The sequence below is a fragment of the Acomys russatus genome, chromosome 29 (genome assembly GCF_903995435.1).
Source record: "Acomys russatus chromosome 29, mAcoRus1.1, whole genome shotgun sequence".
Classification (NCBI taxonomy): Eukaryota; Metazoa; Chordata; class Mammalia; order Rodentia; family Muridae; genus Acomys; species Acomys russatus.
The window spans coordinates 36,556,015-36,577,751 of NC_067165.1; the positions used below are offsets into that span (position 1 = coordinate 36,556,015).

Below are 21,737 nucleotides of genomic sequence, written 5' to 3' on the forward strand. Positions count from 1 at the left end.
CCGTTTGATGCCCCACACTTGGAATAGCTGTTTGGGGCAGAACTCAGTAACTACCCTGCCTCCCACTCTTGAAGTCACATTCATTCTAGTGACAGGATGGCTGCAGCCCCTGGGGTTGCTGATGCCAGGCCCCTCTGCCTTGCATCCTGTCCACCTCATGACATCCTGCTGTTGACATGGAAGAGATCTCCAGGCCATTTGGTACCCTTCCGGAGTGAGTGACCAGGTTAGAACTCAAGTTCTCTGCCCAGTGGGCTGACGGTTGGTGTTCACCCACTCGGAGGCTGCTGACTGGCTTTGCAATTGGGTCTCAGTGCCTGTGGCTCTGCCAGAGCTGGCTGGGGACTTTCCTGCTCCTCCTGGCCCAGAGACTGACGCTCCCCCGCCCTTTCTTCGAAGTGCCATGAAGCTTGTTCTTTGAAGAGTAGCTCCAGGGACATGTGCCAGGTCATGGCTGGGGTGATGTGTCCTCAGGGCCTGCCTTCAAAGATACAGGACACCTAGGTGGGCATTCTCTGTTCTTGGTGCCCACTGGAAGTTGTGACCATCTCTGGGAACTCTGTCCTGGCACTGCGTCTGTCCTCAGCCCTGGGTCACTCTGTACAGTGGGGATGGACGGACGACACGAGGACACTGGGCTGCTCTTCTTCCCTGCTCTTTTGGAGTTGAGCCATGTGGCTTTCTCACACATTGGTGACCTCCAAGCTGCTGTACCCCTCAAGGCGACACTGTTCGGGCCTGCCTTGGAGGTCGTCATCTGCACAGTCCTCGTTCTCGAGTGAGCCATAATCATCGTGGAAATCAGGGTCTTTGCTGCTGAAGCCCCTTCCTATCTTCCCCAGGGGCAGCTGAGGGGGACAGAAACAAACAAAAGGACAGAGGAAGAGAGAGATGTGAACTGGGAGGTGTGGCATCTCCAGTCTATTCGCTGTGTGACCTTCAGTATCTCCCAGAACCTCTCTGGCCTCCTCCACTATTAGTACCACCCTACTGCCCAGACACATGGAAGGAATTTGCAGGAATTCCACGAGGAAGCACTGTTTGAATCTCCAGCTAGAGAGATTCAATTAGTTACCAAGGGTGACTTTGGACTAACGACCCTACAATCTCCAACCACCCCGCCCCCCCCCCATCGCTCCCATTGATATCGGGTAGATGGGACCATGCCTGTGAGTGTGTGTAAGCATGTGTAGGAGGGCCTACTGTGTGCTCAATCCAGAAGGAATATTCTAGAGCCACCTGGTATGGCCACGAGTGGGGGCTTGGGGCTTGTACATGGACGTTAGAGTCTCTGTTTTGTATTTCCGCCTAGGGGACCTGAGATAGTCACTGCCCGTCTCTAAGACTTGATTTTTTTTTTTTTTCCAGCTACACGATGGGGAAAGTGGTATTGACCTTGATGGACCTGATGGGAATAACACAAATCTGTAAGGCCTTTAGTCCTACTGCATGGGATGCTGGGCCAGAGGATGGTGAGTTTCAGGCCAGATCTGGCTACAAGTGACATGTAGCTCAAAAAATGAAACAGGGACAGGCTGGTGAGATGGTTTAGCAGGTAAAGGCGTTTGATGGCAAAACTGACTGACAATCTGGGTTCAGTCTTTGGAACCCACACTGGTGGTAGAAGAGAACTGACTCCCACAAGTTGTCATGCGACCTCTGCGTGCATGCTGTGGTGCCCACACAGACATAACAAAAAGATTTTAAAAACCAAACAAAACGGGGGTGGGAGGGTGGGAAGGAACACTGGCTGGGGTGTAGTCCAGTGCTAGAGCGCTTGCCTAGCACACACAAGGCCCTGGCATCGACTCCCAGCTCCACAAAAGCGAAACCAAAGCAAACCCAAGAATGGCTAGCCAGGGCTCAGGTCCTCAGAAGCCAGTGGCAACCTGTTCCTGCAACGCTGCTCCTGTGCTCTACTGAGGACCATGTGCCGCCAAGTGAAAGGGAAGACGAGCATGTGGTGACCATGAGGCTGACCCCATCTAGAGTTCCTATTGGTCTGTGGCCCAGCTGTCCCTGTTCTCTGCTGCCCCTTGGTATTGCCAGAGGGTCCGTGTTGGCTGTGGAATTCAGCTGTCCTTGTTCTGTGCTGTCCTACTGGGTACACTAGAAGCTCCTTGCTGGCCAAGGAGTTCAGAGCCTAACCCAGAGATTTCAGAGTCTACGGCTCCCCGATTCTTCCTGGCAGCCAGCAGTAGGGGGTGCTCCACACACTGGGGCCATTTGCTTTAGGAGGTCACGGTGAGAGAATCCCACAAGCAGTAGCCATCCTGACATAGACTCTACTTTGTATGGGCCCACGTCACTGGCCTTTCCTGTGTGCACCTGTGATTGAGGTGGCTCCAGGTTCACAGGTGACGAAGGAGCCACGGGTACATACATCCAGGAGAAGATGCCTGGCCCCAGGGACAGGAAGAGCCTCTTACCCGACCAGCTCTGTGCTTGTTGCTGCTATTCTCCTCTTTCCCAGCTCTGGTGATGCTGGGGGCCCTGCCAGGCGGTGTCCCAAAGCGCTCAGACTCCCGGATGCCTGCGGAGCTGGGACATTTCACAGGTTAGAGTTAGTGAGAGAGTCAGCCTCCTGCCACTGTACCCACTCCCACATTCCTGTTGCTTAGGAATACTGGCTGCTCCTTTCAGAGAGAGGACTGGGGTTTGGTTCCCAGCACCCACATGGTGACCTAGAAGGATCTATATAACTCCAGTTCCAGGATATCTGATGCCCTCTCCTGGCATTCATGGGCACCAGGTATGCATGTGGTGCACACAAATGCAGGCAAAACACTCATACACATAAAACAAACAAACAAACTGTGGAATAGCTCATCAATAGAGTGCTTGTCTAGAATATTCAGGGTTCTGGATTCCAGCTCCATCACTGGTTAAAATAAACATCAGTGATCCGTGTGTGTGTGTGTGTGTGTGTGTGTGTGTGTATGTGTGTGTGTGTGTGTGTGTGTGTGTGCGCGTGTGTGTGTATGTGTACAAATGAAGCAAAGAGAGGGCACCTTGCTGACGACATTTTCTGACACCACTGTGAAGGACTGCTATGTCCACCCAGCCTGGGATGCTGTCCAAGATAGAGTCCTGATATTGATCTGAATGACTAGGACCATTTCTCCACCTGGCATCTTCCCATGCAACTCACAGCATCCTGGAGGACCATACTGGGAGGAGCCAAAGGGTTAGCATCATCATCCCCAACTCTGCTTATCCTCCTCTCTGAAAGCTGAAGGTAGTGACAGGGAGGGAAGGCAGAGGACTGAGCCCTTCCCAGCATGCCTCACTGCAGAAGTGTCCCATTAATATAAATTCTCAGAACATCACCATGCATCTGGGATAACTGTCTCCCGTTGTTGGGGGGGGGGTTCTCTCTGCCACTAAAGTGGTCCCTGAACTCCTTAGGAACTCTGGGGGTTCTTTGTCCCCTCAACTGACTGAAGTCTGTCCCCTGGGCTCATGGCGCTCAGCAAAGCTTTCTGAAACCCAGCTCAGGGACCTTGCTTCACCAGTAGAGTGTGGATGGAGGTGGCAGCAAGCTTCTAGGCTCTGGCTGGAGGTTGCACTGCCTCTCTGTCCCCAGAAATCCCACAGCTTTTATGTGGCTCCCAAGGTGTTACAGGCCAAACCAATCAAAAAGGACCACCCTCCTGTTTTCTCTACAGAACTTTCTCATGCCCACCCACTAACCCTAGATAGTCCAGAAACACGCCCCAAGGTCAAGGTCTAAGCAGTTCTACCAGTGTCTAATGATGCTTGGCCCAAGCTGCCCCTCCAGGACTCTGAGTATCTTAAGCTTATTAAAATCTGTGCTTAGGGAAAAGGAGGGAGAGTCAGCCTACTAAGAAGAAACAGGAAACCTAAGGCTTCAGAGACGGCTCAGTGGTTAAGAGTGTGCACTGCTCTTCCAAAAGGCCTCAGTTCGGGTCCCAGCACCCTCATGAGGTGGCTTGTCAGCACGCATAACTCCAGCTCCAAGGGATCCAGAATCCTTGTCTGTACTCCTGGAGTTCCTGTACTCACACGCACACATCCCTACACACACACAGACACACACATCCCTACACACACACACACACACACACACACACACACACACGACGCATGTACACACTGTACTCCTGGAGTTCCTGTACTCACACGCACACATCCCTACACACACACAGACACACACATCCCTACACACACACACACACACACACACACGACGCACGCACGCACACACTCATGCACGCATGCATGCATGGTTGAAAACAAATAAATCTTGAAAAGGCGATATAGAGTCTAGATAAATCCCTCCAAGTGGAGATTGAATTAGTGACCACAACACTTCCCACAGAGAGAGCCTAGAGGAAGATAGCTTCCCCAACGGCTCAAAAGTAACAGAATCTGCCCTACAACCCCTCCCAGGAAACAGAAGAGGAGGAAACACCCCCTCTTCACCCCGACAGGCCGGGACTGCACTGATACCAAAGTCAGACAGAAGGCACACAGAGCAGGAAGACTACAGGCCAGGTGTGGTGGTGCGTACCTACAATGGCAGATACAGGGCCAGTTTGGGCCACATAACAAGACCCTGTCTCAAAGGCAGCAACAAGGACCTGCTCACCTCAAATCCTCCCAAACAAAACAAGCCAGCTCTTCCCTGAGAGGCTCACACACCAGCTCTTATTTCCTTTGAAGCACCCCTTTCTCAACCTTTGTGCTTTAAAATGTCCTTTAATAAGCTGGGATGTGGTGGCGCACGCCTTTAATCCCAGCGCTTGGGAGGCAGAGGCAGGCAGATCTCTGTGAGTTCGAGGCCAGCCTGGTCTACAAAAGAAGTCCAGGACAGCCAGGGCTTCACAGAGAAACCTAGTCTTGGAAAACAAAAACAAAAACAAAAAGTCCTTTAATAATTGCCAACTTTTCTTTAAAGGAAAGAAAAAGCCAAAACCAAATCAAACTTGTGTAGACCAGTTAGCCTTGTGACTATAAGTGTAAAGATCTTCTACCACACTAGTCAAATAGAACAACACAGGGAAGGCTGTACACTCTGACCAAGTGAGACAAACCTGTCCCAAGAATGCAAGGTTGGCTCTACTTATGAGCAGCCTCGTGATTCACAGAATCACTGAAATAAGAGACCTAGCCGGATGTGGCCACTTGCTGCTGGGGTGGCGTTGGGGAGCAGTGGCTCTCAGAACCGTGTTGTCACCTGTGAAGGAATGACAGGATGGAGTATGCCTCCAGGAAGTGCGGCACAGATGCTGGTCCCGCCCCAAGTGTGACCCCAGAGAGCCACTTGTAAGAGTAGCATCCACAAGTGTCACTCTCTAGGCAAGGGGACCAGGGTAGGTGGGTGGCCATGCTCTGCGCCCCTTAAGTCAGAAGCACCATTTATATGCCCAGTCCTGCCTCTAAACCTTTGTCTCCATGGCCACACCTGGCAGAGTGGCCATCTTGTTCTGTAAAAATCAGTGCACAGTGTCCCCAGCTCAAGCTGCACCTCACATAGCCTTTCTCCCTCAGAACTGTCTGCTTTCCCTACTCTAAGCGCCCTGGTGGCGTGGATTTAACATATGCTGGACCTGATACACTGCTCCCCCTCTTTGTAGTATCTTGTCAGAGCCTCAGCTTTCTGACCAGTGTGGTGCAAGGACAGGTGGCACTCAGCCAGTCAGGGACCAGGGCTGTGATGGGACCATTGCTTCCTCAGCCCGTGCCCTTGCCCTTGCCCGCAGCCCGTGTCCTCATCCTGTGCCCCGCATCCCGAGGCCCCACTCACTTGGCTGGATGGAAGATGGTGCTCATCTCCTCTGCAAGGTGTCTCCTGAGGATGTGCTTCCCGCTGGGGATGCCCAGGGCAGTGGCCATGGCCTCGGCGTTGAATGTAGGCTCCAGTACCAGCACAGCGCCGTGGACGCCGCTGTTGGTCAGGTTGTCCGCATACTCCTGAGAGTAGAGATACGACCCCCAACAGCAAGGGTTTTACCCATGTGGGTGGGGGGACGGGACACAACTGATTTGAGAGTGAAGAAGAGCTATTCCCCATTCTAAGAGCTGTGAACAAAGGGGTCTTGTCACTGTCACTTGCTGCACCTTGGTGGTAGCCATAGATATTTGTGGGAAAACATTGCTAAGAATTGCCTCAATGATGAGAGCTTTCAGTAGGAGTTCTACTGTAGCAGTGAGGAATCCTTCTCCAGTGACAGAAAGTTTGTGTCCTTGTCAGGCTGGGTGATGGTAGGTATCTGCCCCTTCCCATCCCCCCCCCCCCCCCCCCCCCCCCCACTCCTGCCACCTTACATCAAAGTGGGAACTGATTTGCATGTTATTTGCATATTTGCTAGAGAATCTCCCCCATGCCTCCACCAGCATCGCCTCTCACCTTCAGGTCAATATCTCGCACCCACTTGAGCACCCGCTGGTTGGTCCAGACCACAGGGTCTATGTTCTGTGTTTCACAGCGGGCTCGGCGCTCCTGCAGGGCCTGGGAGATAGAAATCAGGGAGTCGGTGGAGGGGAAGATGGACACATGGAGGTCACATGACAGTTCCATAGTGTTAGCGGGGACTTCAGGGAGCTATTGTGACGAGGGCCCCCACAGCATCCTGAGCCATACCATCTGTGTTGTGAGAAACAGAAGGTGCCGCCTCCTAAGGTGTAAGGAATTAGGTGAGAGACTCAAACTCTGCCTATGCTCTGTCCTCAGGTCCATGGCATCCCTGCCCCAGCAATGGGAGCAGGTGCTCAGTGGACATTTGTGGAGACCTTGCTAGAGGCGATTAGAGTCTATGCATCCTTGTTTTAACTACCACCTTTGGGGTCCTGTGGATGGATCAGCTAGCTGCTCTGGGAGACTGACTCCCAGACCAAGACCTCCTGCAGAGGATGCATTTGGATGAGAATGGTCCCCATAGGCTCATGTGTTTGAGTATCTGGTTCCCAGCAGGTGGAACTGTTTAGGAAGGACTAGGAGGTGTGGCCTTGTTGGAGAAGGTGTGTCACTGGAGGTGGGCTTTGTTTTTTCAAAAGCCTATGCCATTCCCAGGCTCCTGCCTCTGCTTGTGGATAAGATGTGAGCTCTGAGCTACTGCTCCAGCACCATGCCTGCCTGCCTGCTGCCATGCTTCCTGTTGTGATGGAAAGGAACTAACCCCCTGAAGCTGTAAACAAGCCCCCAATTAAATACTTTCTTCTATAAGTTGCCTTGGTCACAGTGTCTCTTTACAGCAATAGGACAGTGACTAAGACACCCCTTCTAGGACTTCCAGCCCACAGTCCCCTTTACTTCCCCCATTGCAGTGCATTGGCTTCCTGTATTGCTGTCACGACACCCATGTCTACCCTCTTCATCACACTGGGGCTCTCAGAGGCCAAAGCTTGGGTCCCCATCTTCTCCTTCTGCCCAGTCATGCAGTGGGTGACAGGTGCACAGGGCTGACAGCCCTCTCTCTGTTCCTCTCTCAACACTGCTTATGCTCTGACATGGCTCTAGAAAAAAAAAATCAACCATATGGACCCAACCCTGAGGACCAGCCTCTCAGGGGCCTTCCCCAGGGGTCATGTAGGGAAGGTAAGCTATGAGAGAAGAGGCTGAGGCCCTGTGCTCTCTGGCTTAGCATGCATGCATCAGAGCTCAAACTACCACAACAGCCAGGGCTCTGGTTTCCACCCTCATCCCAAGCCCTTTGCCCACACTTTCTTCTGCTGCTGCACTGCTGCTGCAGACCTGCACTCTGGAACTCAGTCCCCATGGTTCTCTTGATTATTGCTGATCTCGGCAACAACTCTCTGCTTAGCTTCACTACCTCAGGAACCCTCCATGGTCCCTATGAAGGCATTTCTCAGAGCTTTCAGAGAGCCCTGACTGGGTTCCACAGCACTGTAACCATGGACTTCCGTGGTCTCCCTGCTGAGCAGGGAGCTCTCTGAACATGAGGATTCTCCTGGTCCCCTGAACTGAGCATAGGTTCTTGTCTACTAGCAGAAGGGGGAAGAGGAAGAGACAGTTGGATGAAGGGATAGGTGGTTGGATGGATGGATGGATGGATGGATGGATGGATGGATGGGTGGATGGATGGATGGGTGGATGGATGGATGGGTGTATAAATGGATGGATGGATGGATGGGTGGATGGGTGGATAGGTGGTTGGATGGATGGATGGATGGATGGATGGGTGGATGGATGGATGGGTGGATGGATGGATGGGTGTATAAATGGATGGATGGATGGATGGATGGATGGATGGATGGATGGATGGATGGGTGGATGGATGGATGGGTGTATATATGGATGGATGGATGGGTGGATGGGTGGATAGGTGGTTGGATGGATGGATGGATGGATGGATGGATGGATGGATAGATGGGTGTATATATGGATGGATGGGTGGATGGATGGGTGGATGGATGGGTGGATGGGTGGTTGGATGGATGGATGGATGGATGGATGGATGGATGGATGGGTGGATGGATGGATGGGTGGGTGGATAGATGGATGGATGGATGGATGGATGGATGGATGGGTGGATGGATGGGTGGATGGATGGATGGGTGGATGGATGGATGGGTGGGTGGATGGATGGGTGGGTGGATGGATGGATGGGTGGATGGATGGGTGGATGGATGGATAGATGGGTGTATATATGGATGGGTGGGTGGGTGGATGGATGGATGGGTGGATGGATGGATGGGTGGATGGATGGATGGGTGGATGGATGGGGTTAGTAGGAAGATAACTGGATAGGTGGATAGATGGGGAGAACATTGACAATGGGTAAGTGTATGGCTCGGTGGGTAGGTGGGGTGGATAGACAGTGGGTAGGTGGATAGATGGAGGTAGATGGACAGTGGATGGAGGGGTTGAGGATGAGTAAATGGATGGATGGATGGGTAGATATGTGGGTGGCTAGATGGATGGATGCATAAGTGAATGGATGGGTGGATCAGTGGGTAGGTGGGTGGATGTGGAGAAGGCTTGTAGGAGAGGTCTGTCCTTGCCCCACCCCTTTTGGCCCTCACCTCCCTGCTGAAGTTCACTTGGTACAGCAGCTCGATCCCCAGCAAGATGCTGACTTGGTGGAACTTCTTGGACACGTTCAGGTGCTTCTCCAGGTCCCGCTTCATCAGTGAGTTCAGCATCCTCCCATCAACCAGGTGGTTCTGGAAGGCCTGGGAATACTGGGACAGGCCGATGTCATTCAGCCATGCCTTGGCCACCCAGTGATGGTCCAGGTCCGCGGCTTTGGACAGGCTAAGAAGGAGATACAGCAGAAGGAGGTGGGAGTGAAGAAAGTATACAGAGGCAGAGGCATGTGGAAATGGGATCAGAGATGGGTGGCGGGGAGGACAAAAGACAGGAAAGGAAGTAGACAAGTAAGCCACAGAGACCAATGAGGAAAGGGGTGGAGGAGAGAGATGGAGAAGAAGAAACAATGAAAGGGTGAGAAATGTGGGGAGGGAGAGACTGAGACAAAGACAGAAACTAGACACACACAGAAAGAGTGACTAAGACAGACACTCAGGCAAAGACAGACAGACAGACACGCACACACGCACACATGCACACGCAGAGTCTGGCAGAAGTGGGTGGGGAAGGAGACTATAAGGCAGAGAGACAGGCAGACCCAAAGAACAGCAGAGGACCACCGGAACAAAAGGAACATCCATAGACAATATCAGACCAAAACTAAAAGAGATAGTGTCTGGAGAAGGGACACACATAGCAGGTTTACCTCTGCAGAGCCCAGGACCCCTCAAAGCCTCAAGCTGGCCATCCCCTCCCCTATCCTCCTGCCTGCTGCCTTTTGGTCCCTTTTCCTGTTGGAGGGTGATGAGACGCCTTCATGGATCCACTCATAGAGTGGCGGGTGTCTTCTGTCCCAAAGCAGAGCTGTGGCTCAGCCCTTCCCTTATTGGCTCATCTCTGAGTCAGAGAAACCCAGATTGCTCTTATGCCCAGGCTGCTCTCGCTGCCTCACTGCCATATCTCAGACTTTTGCACGAGAAACGTGCACATTATGGGTATGCAAAAAGGCTTTAAAAGATTTATTTGCTATTTTTGTGTGTATGCTCGTGTGTCCGTGCGAGTTTATGCACACTACATGTGTGCAGGTGTCCTCAGAAACCAGAGGGTATTGATTGAGAGCTTTGCTAAAGGTTGGTGCGGGAAACACTGGCCAATGTGGTCCCTAGCTGTCATTCCTCTTATCGTCACACGGTGGCAGTCTCACAGAAGGAATGAGGTCCTTGCAACATCGGACGGCCAAAAAATGAATTACCTAGTGCATTTCTGGGAGCACAACACTGTCTAGGTGGGAGTCAGGGGTGGACACAAAGGGAGCACTCAGTACAAGGGAATGCAATTGGCTCATAAAGGGACACCGCTCTTCTCTTTGGGGCAGCCAGAAATAGCTGACATGCCTCATCCTGCTCCTACGCTAGAGTCATTCCTTCCCTTCCTTCATCCCGACACCTGCTGGGCATCTTCTGAGCCTGCACCCAAGACGCTGTCAGGGCTCCTTCCTACTTATCCCCAGGGCTGCCTCTCTGGATCTGTTTAAGGTTGCCCCCTCCTTCAATAGCACTGGTTTGGTTCATTACCCTGAAAGCACTCAACATCCATTGCATTTCAGTATAGAGGGATATTTCCCCTGTGTATTGTTTCTTGTCCCTGACGTTGGGCACAGGAGTGGTGGTCAGGACCAGGGCCACTTCACTGACACGGCAGCCGCTTGCTATTTGTTGGCTTGGCGGAATGTCTGCATGGATTCCCGGCTCCCTCTCCCTTCTTCTGCCCCCAACCTCCTGGAACCGCTTGGCTGTTTCTCCAAGGACAGGACCTTGGCCTGTTGCCCATCATTCCGTCTTTACTGTCTTCTGCAGACTCCACTGGGCTATCTGGTCTCCCAGACACCTTTCGGGAATTCTCACTGGACCAGGATCCTTTCTCTTGCCTGAAGTCCCAGATCCCCACGCATGTACCTGGCATGTTGGGGTTAACTGCAGCTTGCAGGACAACGCCTTTGCTAGATCATCCTGGAAAAGACCAGGCAGCTCACTCAGCCCACTCAACTGAACGGATGCCCCCTGCCGTGTTTCATAACTAACTGCTTAGGGAAGGCGAGGGGAGGGAGTGGGTTCCAGTCTGCCCTGATGCAGCTCCTAAGATGGCATATTCCAGCCCAAGATAATCCTCATTCTGGGAAGATAGTTCCAGAGGACAGCCTTCTCACGCTCCAGGGCTGGCCGGCTTGTCACAGGGGACCCTTGCCCAGGCCTGGCCCTCATGGCCATTGTGGGTCTGAATTGAATGGTCATGAGCAGGATCTTCTTTTTGTTGTTGGTTTTTCTTTTTTCTTTCTTTCTTCCTTTTTTTTTTTTTTTTTTTTTTTTTTTTTTTTTTTTTTTTTTTTTTTTTTTTTTTTTTTTTTTTTTCTTTTTTCTTTTTCTTTTTTTTTTTTTTTTTTTTTTGGTTTTTTTTTTTTTTGGTTTTTTGAGACAGGGTTTCTGGTAGCCTTGGCTGTCCTGGACTCACTTTGTAGACCAGGCTGGCCTCGAACTCACAGCGATCCACCTGTCTCTGCCTCCCAAGTGCTGGCATTAAAGGCATGTGCCACCACGCCCGGCTCAGGGTCTTCATTTATTCCTGGGAACAAGAGAAGAGCGTCCCCACACTTCTGAAGTCCATGGCACCACACGGTGGTCAGGAGGCACACCTGGCCTGGCTTCCTCAGCCATGCCTCTCTGTAACCAGCAGTGTCCCTCTATAATTAAGTTCCTAAAGTACATGCATCTGACCTTCAAAATGCCTCTCTGCACTGAAGCTTGGTCACATGTGCTCAGCTGCTACTCAGAGCTGACGTAGGAGCCCAAGTCTGGCTTTGAAAAGAATCCAGATGCTGTGTTAACCAACAGTTGTCAGTACCTCTTTCTTGTGTGTGTGTGTGTGTGTGTGTGTGTGTGTGTGTGTGTGTGTGTGTGTGTGTGTGTGTAGGTGGGAGGGGGAGCTAGGCTAGATCCCAATGTCTGAGGATGAGAGTGTCATGAGGGGAGAGTCTGGGTCATGAAGCAATAAGAACACTGGGAGACTGTCCTGGACCTGGGACCTTGCAATTCTAGGGCTCAGTTTCTTCCACAGAATGGAAGACAGCCACCCTTGCCACGTGGAGTGGTGGGAACTGAAGGGATTGGAGAGTGGACCGCCTTAAGCACCTTGCTCCCTCAGTCTTGCTGCCTTCAGAAGCTGGAGAAGTAGAGGTCTGATGTTTATGCTACCCAGCTGGCAGCATTTTGTTATGACACCCCAAGCTGATGAGGACAACCATGCTTTGGGACAGCGGTGGACACTTAGGCAGTGGTGGGGGCTTCCTGAACTCCTGAGAGCCAAAGCCAGCAGCCCTACATGCTAGAGGAACATAGGCAGCCTGGAGGAAGGAGCCCTCTAAGTAAGACGCAGGGCATGGAGGGGTTTTCTAGCTCCAGAGGGCAGGGTGCTTGGTGGCTGGGCCCAAGACTTGGGTTGGGGGAGGGGTCTAAAGGATGGAAGCTGCCAGGAGGTGGCTGGGAAGGCGTGTCTGAAGCCCTCGGGGACAGGACAGGTTAAAGGGACGTTTCCTGGCCCCACCCCATCAGCCCTTCCCTTCTAGATGGACACCTCTGCTGCTGGCTCCAAGCTGCCAGCCTCTTCCTGGCCTCTCCTCAGTAATCCTTGCCGCCTTGGCATGGCACCAGGGCGCCTCTCCTGCCAGGTATGGTTTGTGCTTCGGAACCGGCCGGCTTCTCCACCCCTTTCCTGCCCTTCCACTCCGCCTACATCTCCCCCCGCCCCCCGCCGCGCCACTTTAATCCATAAAGCAGAGTCTGCAGATAGCAGCACACACCACCAAGTTTGATTAATTAACTGTACAGAAACGATGGGAAACCAGCGAAGGAGATAATTATGCAAAACAGACCGTGACAGGTTTACAAAACTGGCCCCTCCCCACTCGGAGCGCCAAGGACTGGGTGTTGGGCGGGGCTTCCCTTTTCATCAGAGCTGCTTAAATGACGGGGGACGCGCGGGGGTGGGGTGGGGTGGGGGGTGAGGAGGCGGAGGCCAGCAGGCCAAGAGAGAAGTAGGAAAGGAGTGGGGGTTGGGGGAGGGACAGGCGCTTCAGCATGGACAGCCCTGGAGGGAAGGGCTGCTGCACCACCTCATACACCAGCTAAGAGAGGCCTGAAGTTGTTGGCTTTGCTCACCTGTAAGAGACTTCCATGAGGCTCTTCAGCCCTTTAATTCCCCAGACTCCACCCCATTTACTTCTGTCTTTCCTCCAGCTCCATTTCTTCAGTCAGGGATGGATAGAACGGGGCTTTGAGCAAACATGTTGGCTGTGTGTGGCCTGGTCCCTGCGATCTAGGCAGGTAGGTGGGAGAGTGCTGGGAGCCACCCACTCTCCTGACACCTGCTCTGGGGTGGAGGTATGTCACCAATGTTCTGGGCGTGTGTGTCCTGTGTGTCTATTTTTCTAGGGTGAGAGGGCGTGCCTAGACCATCTCTGCTCAATCCAATATCCCAAAAGCCTAGTGTGGCCCAGTGCCCTGCTTGCCTGGATGAAAGGAAGTTCCTGCTTCTCCCAGGGTACAGCGGCTCACCTGCGGCCTGCCTCGGCATCACGGTAGTCCTCGATGGCCAGGCGGAGCTTGCGCCTGTGCAAGGAGCTGCACACACCCAGGCCGAGCTCCAGGTCCTCATCACTCAGGCTGAGAAGCACCTGCACACAGGATGTAGGCTTAGTGCTGGAAGGTGAGAGACGGGGTTGGCACCAGGAGCTCCAGGCTCTGTGGTGGATGCTGGGACCAGTACAGAGGGGTCTGAGGGAACGGGGCGCCTCATCTGCATCCTCTTCTTAGCCTATCTACCTAGACAAGACACCAGGACACCTCTGCAGCCTGTGATGGTTGAAAACTCCCAATAAAGCCTGTCTCTATGGAGAGGTGGTGCATGCCTTTAATCCCAGCACTTTCCGGGAGGCAGAGGCAGGAGGATCTCTGAGTTCAAGGGCAGCCTAGTTTAATAGAGTTCCAAGACAGCCAAGGCTACACAGAGAAACCCTTTCTCGAATACGCAAAAGATTAAAAAAAATAAAAAGCCTGCTTCTCGGAGCCATGGGATGTTTAATGTAGGGCCACCTGTCCCCTGGGACTGTCTTGCTTCAGCTGTCTCCTGGGTGCCTGGCTATGTCTTTGTGTTAACCCTTGCTGGACTCCTGGAAGTCCTGGGCTCAGCTACTGCTATGGACCACTGGTTGGGTAGAATATTATTTGGACTAATTTGGGTGGGACCGCCATGTAGGCTAAAGAACTCCCCTGTCCCTCTTCTGCCCAGCTAAGGGGAGACTGGTCACCAGGTGAAGTTGGTCTCATTTTAAAAACAAGGTGGCATAACTCCAAAGGACTGTGTTCCTTCCTAGAAAGATTTATATTTTGGTCGGGGCGGGGGGTTGGGGGCTTCAATAAGTTGGCCAACTTCTAGACTATATCTTTTTTTTTTTTTTAAAGATTTATTTATTTATTATTTATTGTATATGAGCATTTTTATCTGCAGAAGAGGGCATCAGATCACACTACAGATGGTTGTGAACCACCATGTGCTTGCTGGGAATTGAACTTAGGACCTCCGGAAGAGCAGGCGGTGCTCTAAACCAATGAGCCATCTTTCCAGCCCCCTCTCCTCTCATCCCTAGGGTAGAACAGAGACCAGTTGACTCCTGAGAGGGGACAAGGGCATCCGGGGACCCGAGTTGCCTACCTTCCCACTCTTGACATTCTCCGCACAGGCCTTGACATACATGGGCATTGCCATCACCACCTCCAGCCAAGCCTGCACTGTGCCAGCCTTCCAGTGGGACATGGGCGTGGTCCTCACCAGCTCCACGTGCTGCAGACGGTCCATCTGCTCCTCTCCCTCAGACAGGCTGAGACTGTGCCGGGTGGGGCTGCACTGGCTGTCGGAGTCTGAAACACAGAAGTACAGAGAGGAGCTGTGGGGTGGAGCCACGTTCTGGAATCAAAGTGGCTCTCCTGGTAGCTTGCCCATGCTCCAGTGGATGGCTTCACATCCATCCGCACACAAGAAACACGGATAGAACTCAGAGGTCATTAAAGAAGAGGGAGGAAGAAAGTTGGGAGGAGGATGTACAGTGCGGGGGTGGGGGTGGGGGTAAGGGGGACCCAAGGAGAGTTGAATGGGGAGGGGTGGGGGTGAATGGGGGGGGGTGGATGTAAGATATTGTTAAGAAATAAATTTTTAAAAATCAAATTGGTTCTGGCTGGCCACCCATCCCCCATTACGAAGTCATCTCTGCTTCCCCAAAGAAGAAGAAACAGGATATCCCAGAAAGGAATAATCCTGACACAGAACCGCAAATCTCCCAGTGCCACCCTACACAGCAGTGGTCAGTGTATAGTTAAGCGGTCTCCAGGAGACACAAATGCCCCTGATCACAGACCCACACATTCTGCTAGATGCTTTGGTCCAGACACTGTAACAAACATTGTTCCTTCTCAGTAGAGGATTTCAGGACAATTTTTTTGTTTTGTTTTGTTTTGTTTTGTTGTTTTTCGAGACGGAGTTTCTCTGTGTAGGCTTGACTGTCCTGGACTCAATTTATAGACCAGGCTGGTCTCAAACTCACAAAGATCCACCTGCCTCTGCCTCCCAAGTGCTGGGATTAAAGGCATGCGCCACCACTGCTGCCTGGTTCAGGGCAGTCTTTTAACAGTGTGGCAAGAATGCTCCTAACGTATTTCACTCTGCCAAGCTGAGAGCGTGGTGGAAGGGGGCAGAGGAGCAGGGAGGTTGTTTCCAGTTTTACATCGTTCTAGATACAGCGTAGCAGCTAGCCTCTTTGGGCAGCCAGGTGATTTGTTTTGTTGGGGTAGGTGGGACCCAGCTCCATCCTTTAACACACACAAGCCTGTCCCTGGAGTAGCCTCATGGACAGAAGGACCCCCAGACAGGTTGGTACAGTGCTTGTGTTGCAGACGTGAGGACTTGAGCTTGATTCCCTGAACCCATGTAAGAAGAAAAAGCAGACGGGGCTGGTAAGATGGCTCAGTGGGTGAAGGTGCTTGCTGCACAGTCATGGTGGCCTGCGTTCAACCCATGTGGTAGTGGGAGCAGAGAGATGACTCCACAGCTATACTCTGTCCCTGTCGCTTCACACACATTGTGGCAATGCATCCCACATAGACACACACACACACACACACACTAACTGTAATTGCATATAAAGATGGGCATGGCAATCCATTCTTGTAATCCCCACTGCAGAAAGCAGAGACAGGTGGCCAAACAGCCTAGCTACTAGGAAAGCCCAGTCCAGTGAGAGACCCTTCTGAGGTATGAAAGATGGAGTTGTTTTCTGGTCCCCACAGTTGTATACACACACAAGAACATATATGTGCACCCACACATACATATACATACACATGCACACATGTGTACCTGAATGTGCGTGTGTAGCTACATATAAATACATGAACGTGTATGAACAAACACACATAAAATATATGAGATGTGCTGCCCATTGTGGGACATGCCTATAAGCCCAGTTCAGGGAGATCAGGAGTTCAAGATGCATAAATAAATGTGTGTGTGTGTGTGTGTGTGTGTGTGTGTGTGTGTGTGTGTGTGTGTACATGTACATAGATACACACAGTACAACATGGGTAAATGTTAAAAGTCTTTATCCATGAAGGAAGATGACTGACATTCAGGCTTTCTATATCGACTAGCTAGGTTGAAATTCTCTTATCCAAAATACTTGGAACTGGAAATGTTTTTAGATTCTGGATTTTTCTTTTTCTTTCTTTCTTTCATTTTTTCTTTTTTTTTTTTTTTTTTTTTTTTCAGAGCTGAGGATGGCCTTGCACTGAGCTAAATTCCCAACCCTTTTCTTTTTTCTTTATTTGGGTTTTGGGTTTTTGAGACAGGGTTTCTCTGTGTAGCCTTGGTTGGCCTGGAGTCACTCTTTAGACCAGGCTGGCCTTGAACTTACAGAGACCTACTGCCTCTGCCTCCCAAGTGCTGGAATTACAAGCATGCGCCATCATACCTGGCTTAGATTCTGGATTTTATCATTTATTATTTACACATATTGCATATGTGTAAAAACAATCTTGCACATAAAACACACTTTTGTGACGTGAAATACTTGTTTTTGTCTTGAAGATTTATTTTTGTTATTTTAAAATTATGTCTGTATGTGGGTATGCGCATGTGAGTGCAATGCCTGGGGATGCCAGAAGAGGGCATCATATTCCCCAGAGCTGCAGTTACAGGCAGTTGTGGGCCACCCAATATGAGTGCTGAGAATTAAACCCAGGTCTTCTGTAAGAACATTCAGTGTACTAAACCAATGCGCCATTTTTCCATTTTAATGGTTTGGAATTTTCTTTTTCTTTTCTTTCTTTTTTTTTTGGGGGGGGGGCGGTGTTTCAAGACAGGGTTTCTCTGTGTAACAGCCCTGGCTGTCCTGCACTTGCTTTGTAGACCAGGCTGGCCTCAAACTCAGAGATCTGCCTGCCTTTGCCTCCCAAGTGCTGGGATTAAAGGTGTGCGCCACCAGTGCCTAGCTTAGAATTTTCTTGAGGGTGTTATGTTAGTGTGCAAAAGTTTTGTATTTTGGAGCGTTTTACATTTTGGATATTTGGACTATAGGGATTCACTGTGGGCACTTGCATGGGGGCAGGAGCTGTTACTGGCTTTGGGGAAAATGAGAGGTGATGTGTGGGTTTCGTATTTACTCAAAATCCCAGAATATGGCCTGTGCTGTCCTCTGCCACCAGGCCTTGGTGTTGGGCAGACTGGTTTTGGGCAAATCTCCTGAAGCCTTAATTTCTCCATATATTAAATGGCTACGATGATGTTATCTGCCGTCTAGCTGGGCAGGTATCTTTCAGCTCTGACTGTGATGATATGGTAGGTTCTTCCCCAGGGACCCTGGGACTTGGGCACATTTTGGTCACAATTAGAATTCAGCAGGTAAGGCACCTGCTAATCTCATGCATTGCTTGAAATAAGGTGCAGTTGTTGTTGTGGTGTTGTCGTCGTCATTGAACTCAGGTGCCAAGGAAGGGATTCCACTGAGCTTGGGTTGGAGCCGGGTTGGGCTGGATAGTTAGGGGCAAGGGTTTGAGAGGTGAGGAATAGAGCTGAGATTTTGTGCCTCGGGGGGGGGGGGGAGTGTCTATAGTGTTTGATTCCCAAGAAAGGTGTCTGTGGGGAGGGGTAGGGAGGACTGAGAAAAGAGAAGGGGAGAAGCAGGCGGGGAGGTGGGCTGAGCACAGCAATGCCAGCCTTCTAGAAAGAAATAGCAAGCCTCAAAAGCTGAATAGGAAACAGAGAGGGAAACAGAGTCGGGGGTGGGGAGGAATGACTGACAAGTGCACACAGCGAGAAACAAGTATCCTGTGTGTGCCTTTGTGTGCACATGTGCCCATGTGCACCTGTGGGTGAGTGATTGTGCATGCATGTGTCTGTGCTTGTGTGTGTGTGTGTGTGTGCCCAGGTATACCTGGGTGTGCATGATTTTGGTAAATATGTCTGTGTGTGTGTGTGTGTGTGTGTGTGTGTGTGCCCATGAGTTCCTGTGTGTAAATGACCATGTATGTTCACATCTGTGTATATGTATGTGTGTATGTGTGTGTGACTACATGTGTCGGAGTTGATCATCACGCACACCTCCAGTTGCTTATGGAACACAGGGTGGTGGAATGCCAGAGGCTGTACAGGCTCCCACTACCAACTCACACACTCAGGTTTAGGTAGACCCCCCAGTCCTCCCATCTTCTGCCTTCCACCTCAGGGCTGAACTGCAATGTGGAGGGCGTGGCAGGAGGAGTCTCTTCAGCATCAAGTAAACTGTCACTCCCCAAATGCTGGCCTGATGGACCAGTTTCCATGCCTGGGCGTCCATCAGTTCTGGGTTTGTTTTCCCTCCTTCTCAGCCCTGAGAGTAGAAATAAGTCATATTTACAGCCTGGCTGCTCAACCAGGGGTCAGGGGGTTGAGGGTGGGAAGTTTTGGTTTTTTGCTAGCACAATCAACATACATGTGTGCACTATCAACACACACACACACACACACACACACACCCCACAAGATACTAAAAATACTAGCAATGCTGACCACAGCCTTGCTGCAGAGCCTTCCCAAGAGACCACACACCCAAGGGAGGCCACTGTAGGTGCCAAACACGGGGACTGGCACAGGGCTGCATCTAGCCCCCTACATGATTTTCTGACCAGCATATGTATGACTCACTGATAGGTCTTCCACCTTGAATACTTGAGGCCCTTGGTTCCATCTCCATCTTAGAGGAACAAAAGAAAAAGTCCTGGTCTAATAGTCCTTTTGTAGGACCACAGCCACGCCCTTTGGGTTACTCATCTCCCCATCTGAGATTGTTCATATGGAGGACTTGTGTGTCTGTGGCAAAAAAGATCTAGCTCAAAAGCCCCAAATTATCACGTGTGGCCTCTGCATGAAGCCCTTGGGGGGAATGACCTGGCTTGGTGGTTCAAGTTCAACATGAGGGCTGGTCCTTCAATACCTCACTCTGCTCCTCTTCACTCTCTGGGTCACTGGTTTTCACATAATTATCCTCAGGGCGTGGTCCCTGAGACATCAATTTCAACATCACCCAACAACAGGTGAGAGATGAAAGTTCTGGGACTTCATGTGTCCTTGAGCTGCGATGTGTGGGTAGCCCCGCTTCCACCGCTGTCCTGGTGATTTGGAGGCATCTCTCACACTTACCATGCAGAGTCAGCTGATCAAGACCTACAGCAAATCCACCATTGTCCTAATGTCCTGTCTTGGGTGGGAAGAATGGACTCGAATGAAGGCTTCCCAGCATCCTTTGCTTCTACAATGCTGCAGCCTACCTTTAACCCTGAAGACTTCAGTCATGGCCGACTATAGTCATGATGACTTCACAGTGATATGTGTTTGCTTGAAAGAACTCACCCAGACAGGTTTGTTGTTTTGTTGTTGTTGTTGTTTGTTTGTTTGTTGTTGCTTGTCACTCCTTGTTGTCTCAGAGCAGGGTTCTGGGAGTCTATTTTCTCACTACCCAAGAAAGTGATTGAAAAATCTCCTGTGGCTCAAAGTATTTAGGAAGAGAGAGCGATAAGCCCTCAAAACTTGTTTCTCTGAAGAAAGCCTGCATCTAACTCCCAAGGGGGCACAGTGCAGGGTTTCCCACACTTTGTCACTGTACCCTGGAGACATGGCTCCTTTAATCTTCCATTCTCCTGTCTGGCAAGAGAAGTCAGGAAAGGCTCATTGGCCTCTGCTGGCTGCTTTGAAGGTTGCCCATTGTCTTCCATTTATCTCTGTTTCGTTACAATGAGGCTAGATGTGACCAGCTCCCTTGCCCCATGGCCACACCTGCCATGACGTACCTGTAGAGGTCAGAGAATAACCTTGGGTGTCAGTCTTCACGTTCCACCTTGCTAGAGTCACTGTCTTTTCTAGTTCACCGCTGTGTTGTCCGGGCTAGCTGGCCTGCGAGCTTCTGGGACGCGTCTCTACCTTCCACCTCACCTTAGGAGTGCCGGCATTACAGATGCCCGCTATCCTGTCTGGCTTTAGGTGAGTTCTGGGAATCTGAGCTCAATCCCTCATGCTCATTAGGAGTTTTACTGAGCCAGCTCTCCAGCCCAGCTTTCTTTAATTTCTTAATTAATTCTGAGCCATATAAATTCTGCTTTCTGAGTCGATGGGCTCAGGACCCACATCTTAATGTTACCTCTGCTCCGTTCTCGTGGTTCCCTCCTTCTGCATTTCAGTGAGATGGAAATGAGGCTTTTGCATTCTCCTCCCCCACTTTTTCACTTAGCGCAGTTAGCGGGGGTGCAAATGTGATAGGATCAGCACTACCCAGCATGCCACTGTGAACATTTGAAATGTGGCTAGTACAGCTGAGGAAATGAGGTTTAATTCTATTTAACTTTAATTAAATAATCAGTTCAAATACAAATTTAAACAGTAGTGTGTGGCTAGCAGCTGTTGTATTAGAGCAAACAGCTGGAATTTCCCCATCATTGTTTATCTCCGTATTTGTTTTGGTTTGGTTTGGTTTTTCGAGACAGGGTTTCTCTGTGTAGCCTTGGCTGTCCTGGACTCGCTTTGTAGACCAAGCTGGCCTCGAACTCACAGTGATCCACCTGCCTCTGCCTCCCAAGTGCTGGGATTAAAGGAGTGTGCCACCACCGCCTGGCTATCTCCATATTTCTTACCCCCCGTCATGGAGTGACTATTAGGGGATAGCCCAGGTTAGTCTAGAACTCGGGGCCTTCCGGCTTCTGCCTCTTCAGCATATCCTACAGACCCAGCTCCTTATCTCTCTGCGTTGAATCCTTGGGAGGTCATTTCCTTAGAGCTATTTTCCATTTTAAAAATTCTCTCTCTAGCTATTTAATCTGCAGTTTAGCTGTTCATTCAGCTTTGGTGTTATAAACTGTACTATTTCTAAAATGCTTGGAGTGTGTCTTCTTCTATCCTGGCCCAGGTGGATAGCTCCCTTGTTCCACGCACTGTCCATCTTGTCCTGGCCTTGGCCTGCCGATGGTGCTATTGTGGGGCCGTTCAGCTCTCCTGCTGTGAAGTGATGTCTCTCTGCTCAGTCTGTGTTGCCCAGGGTGACCTTAAACCTCAGACTTTCTCCTGTGTCCACATTCCTAGTGCTCAGATGACACAT

At 50.9% G+C, this 21,737-nt stretch overlaps 1 protein-coding gene across 1 annotated transcript in view; it reads right to left on the reverse strand.

The window, feature by feature from the left end:
• Positions 1-290: 290 nt before the first annotated feature.
• Positions 291-21,737, reverse strand: part of Kazn (kazrin, periplakin interacting protein) — a 998,054-nt gene continuing 976,607 nt past the window's right edge. The window contains exons 11-17 of the mRNA XM_051172203.1: positions 14,780-14,985; positions 13,624-13,742; positions 9,010-9,241; positions 6,374-6,475; positions 5,771-5,937; positions 2,430-2,541; positions 291-848 (exon numbers count right to left, since the gene is read on the reverse strand). Of these exons, the coding sequence (XP_051028160.1) occupies positions 684-848; positions 2,430-2,541; positions 5,771-5,937; positions 6,374-6,475; positions 9,010-9,241; positions 13,624-13,742; positions 14,780-14,985 (1,103 nt within the window). The 3' untranslated portion in view covers positions 291-683. The remainder of the gene's footprint in view (positions 849-2,429; positions 2,542-5,770; positions 5,938-6,373; positions 6,476-9,009; positions 9,242-13,623; positions 13,743-14,779; positions 14,986-21,737) is intronic.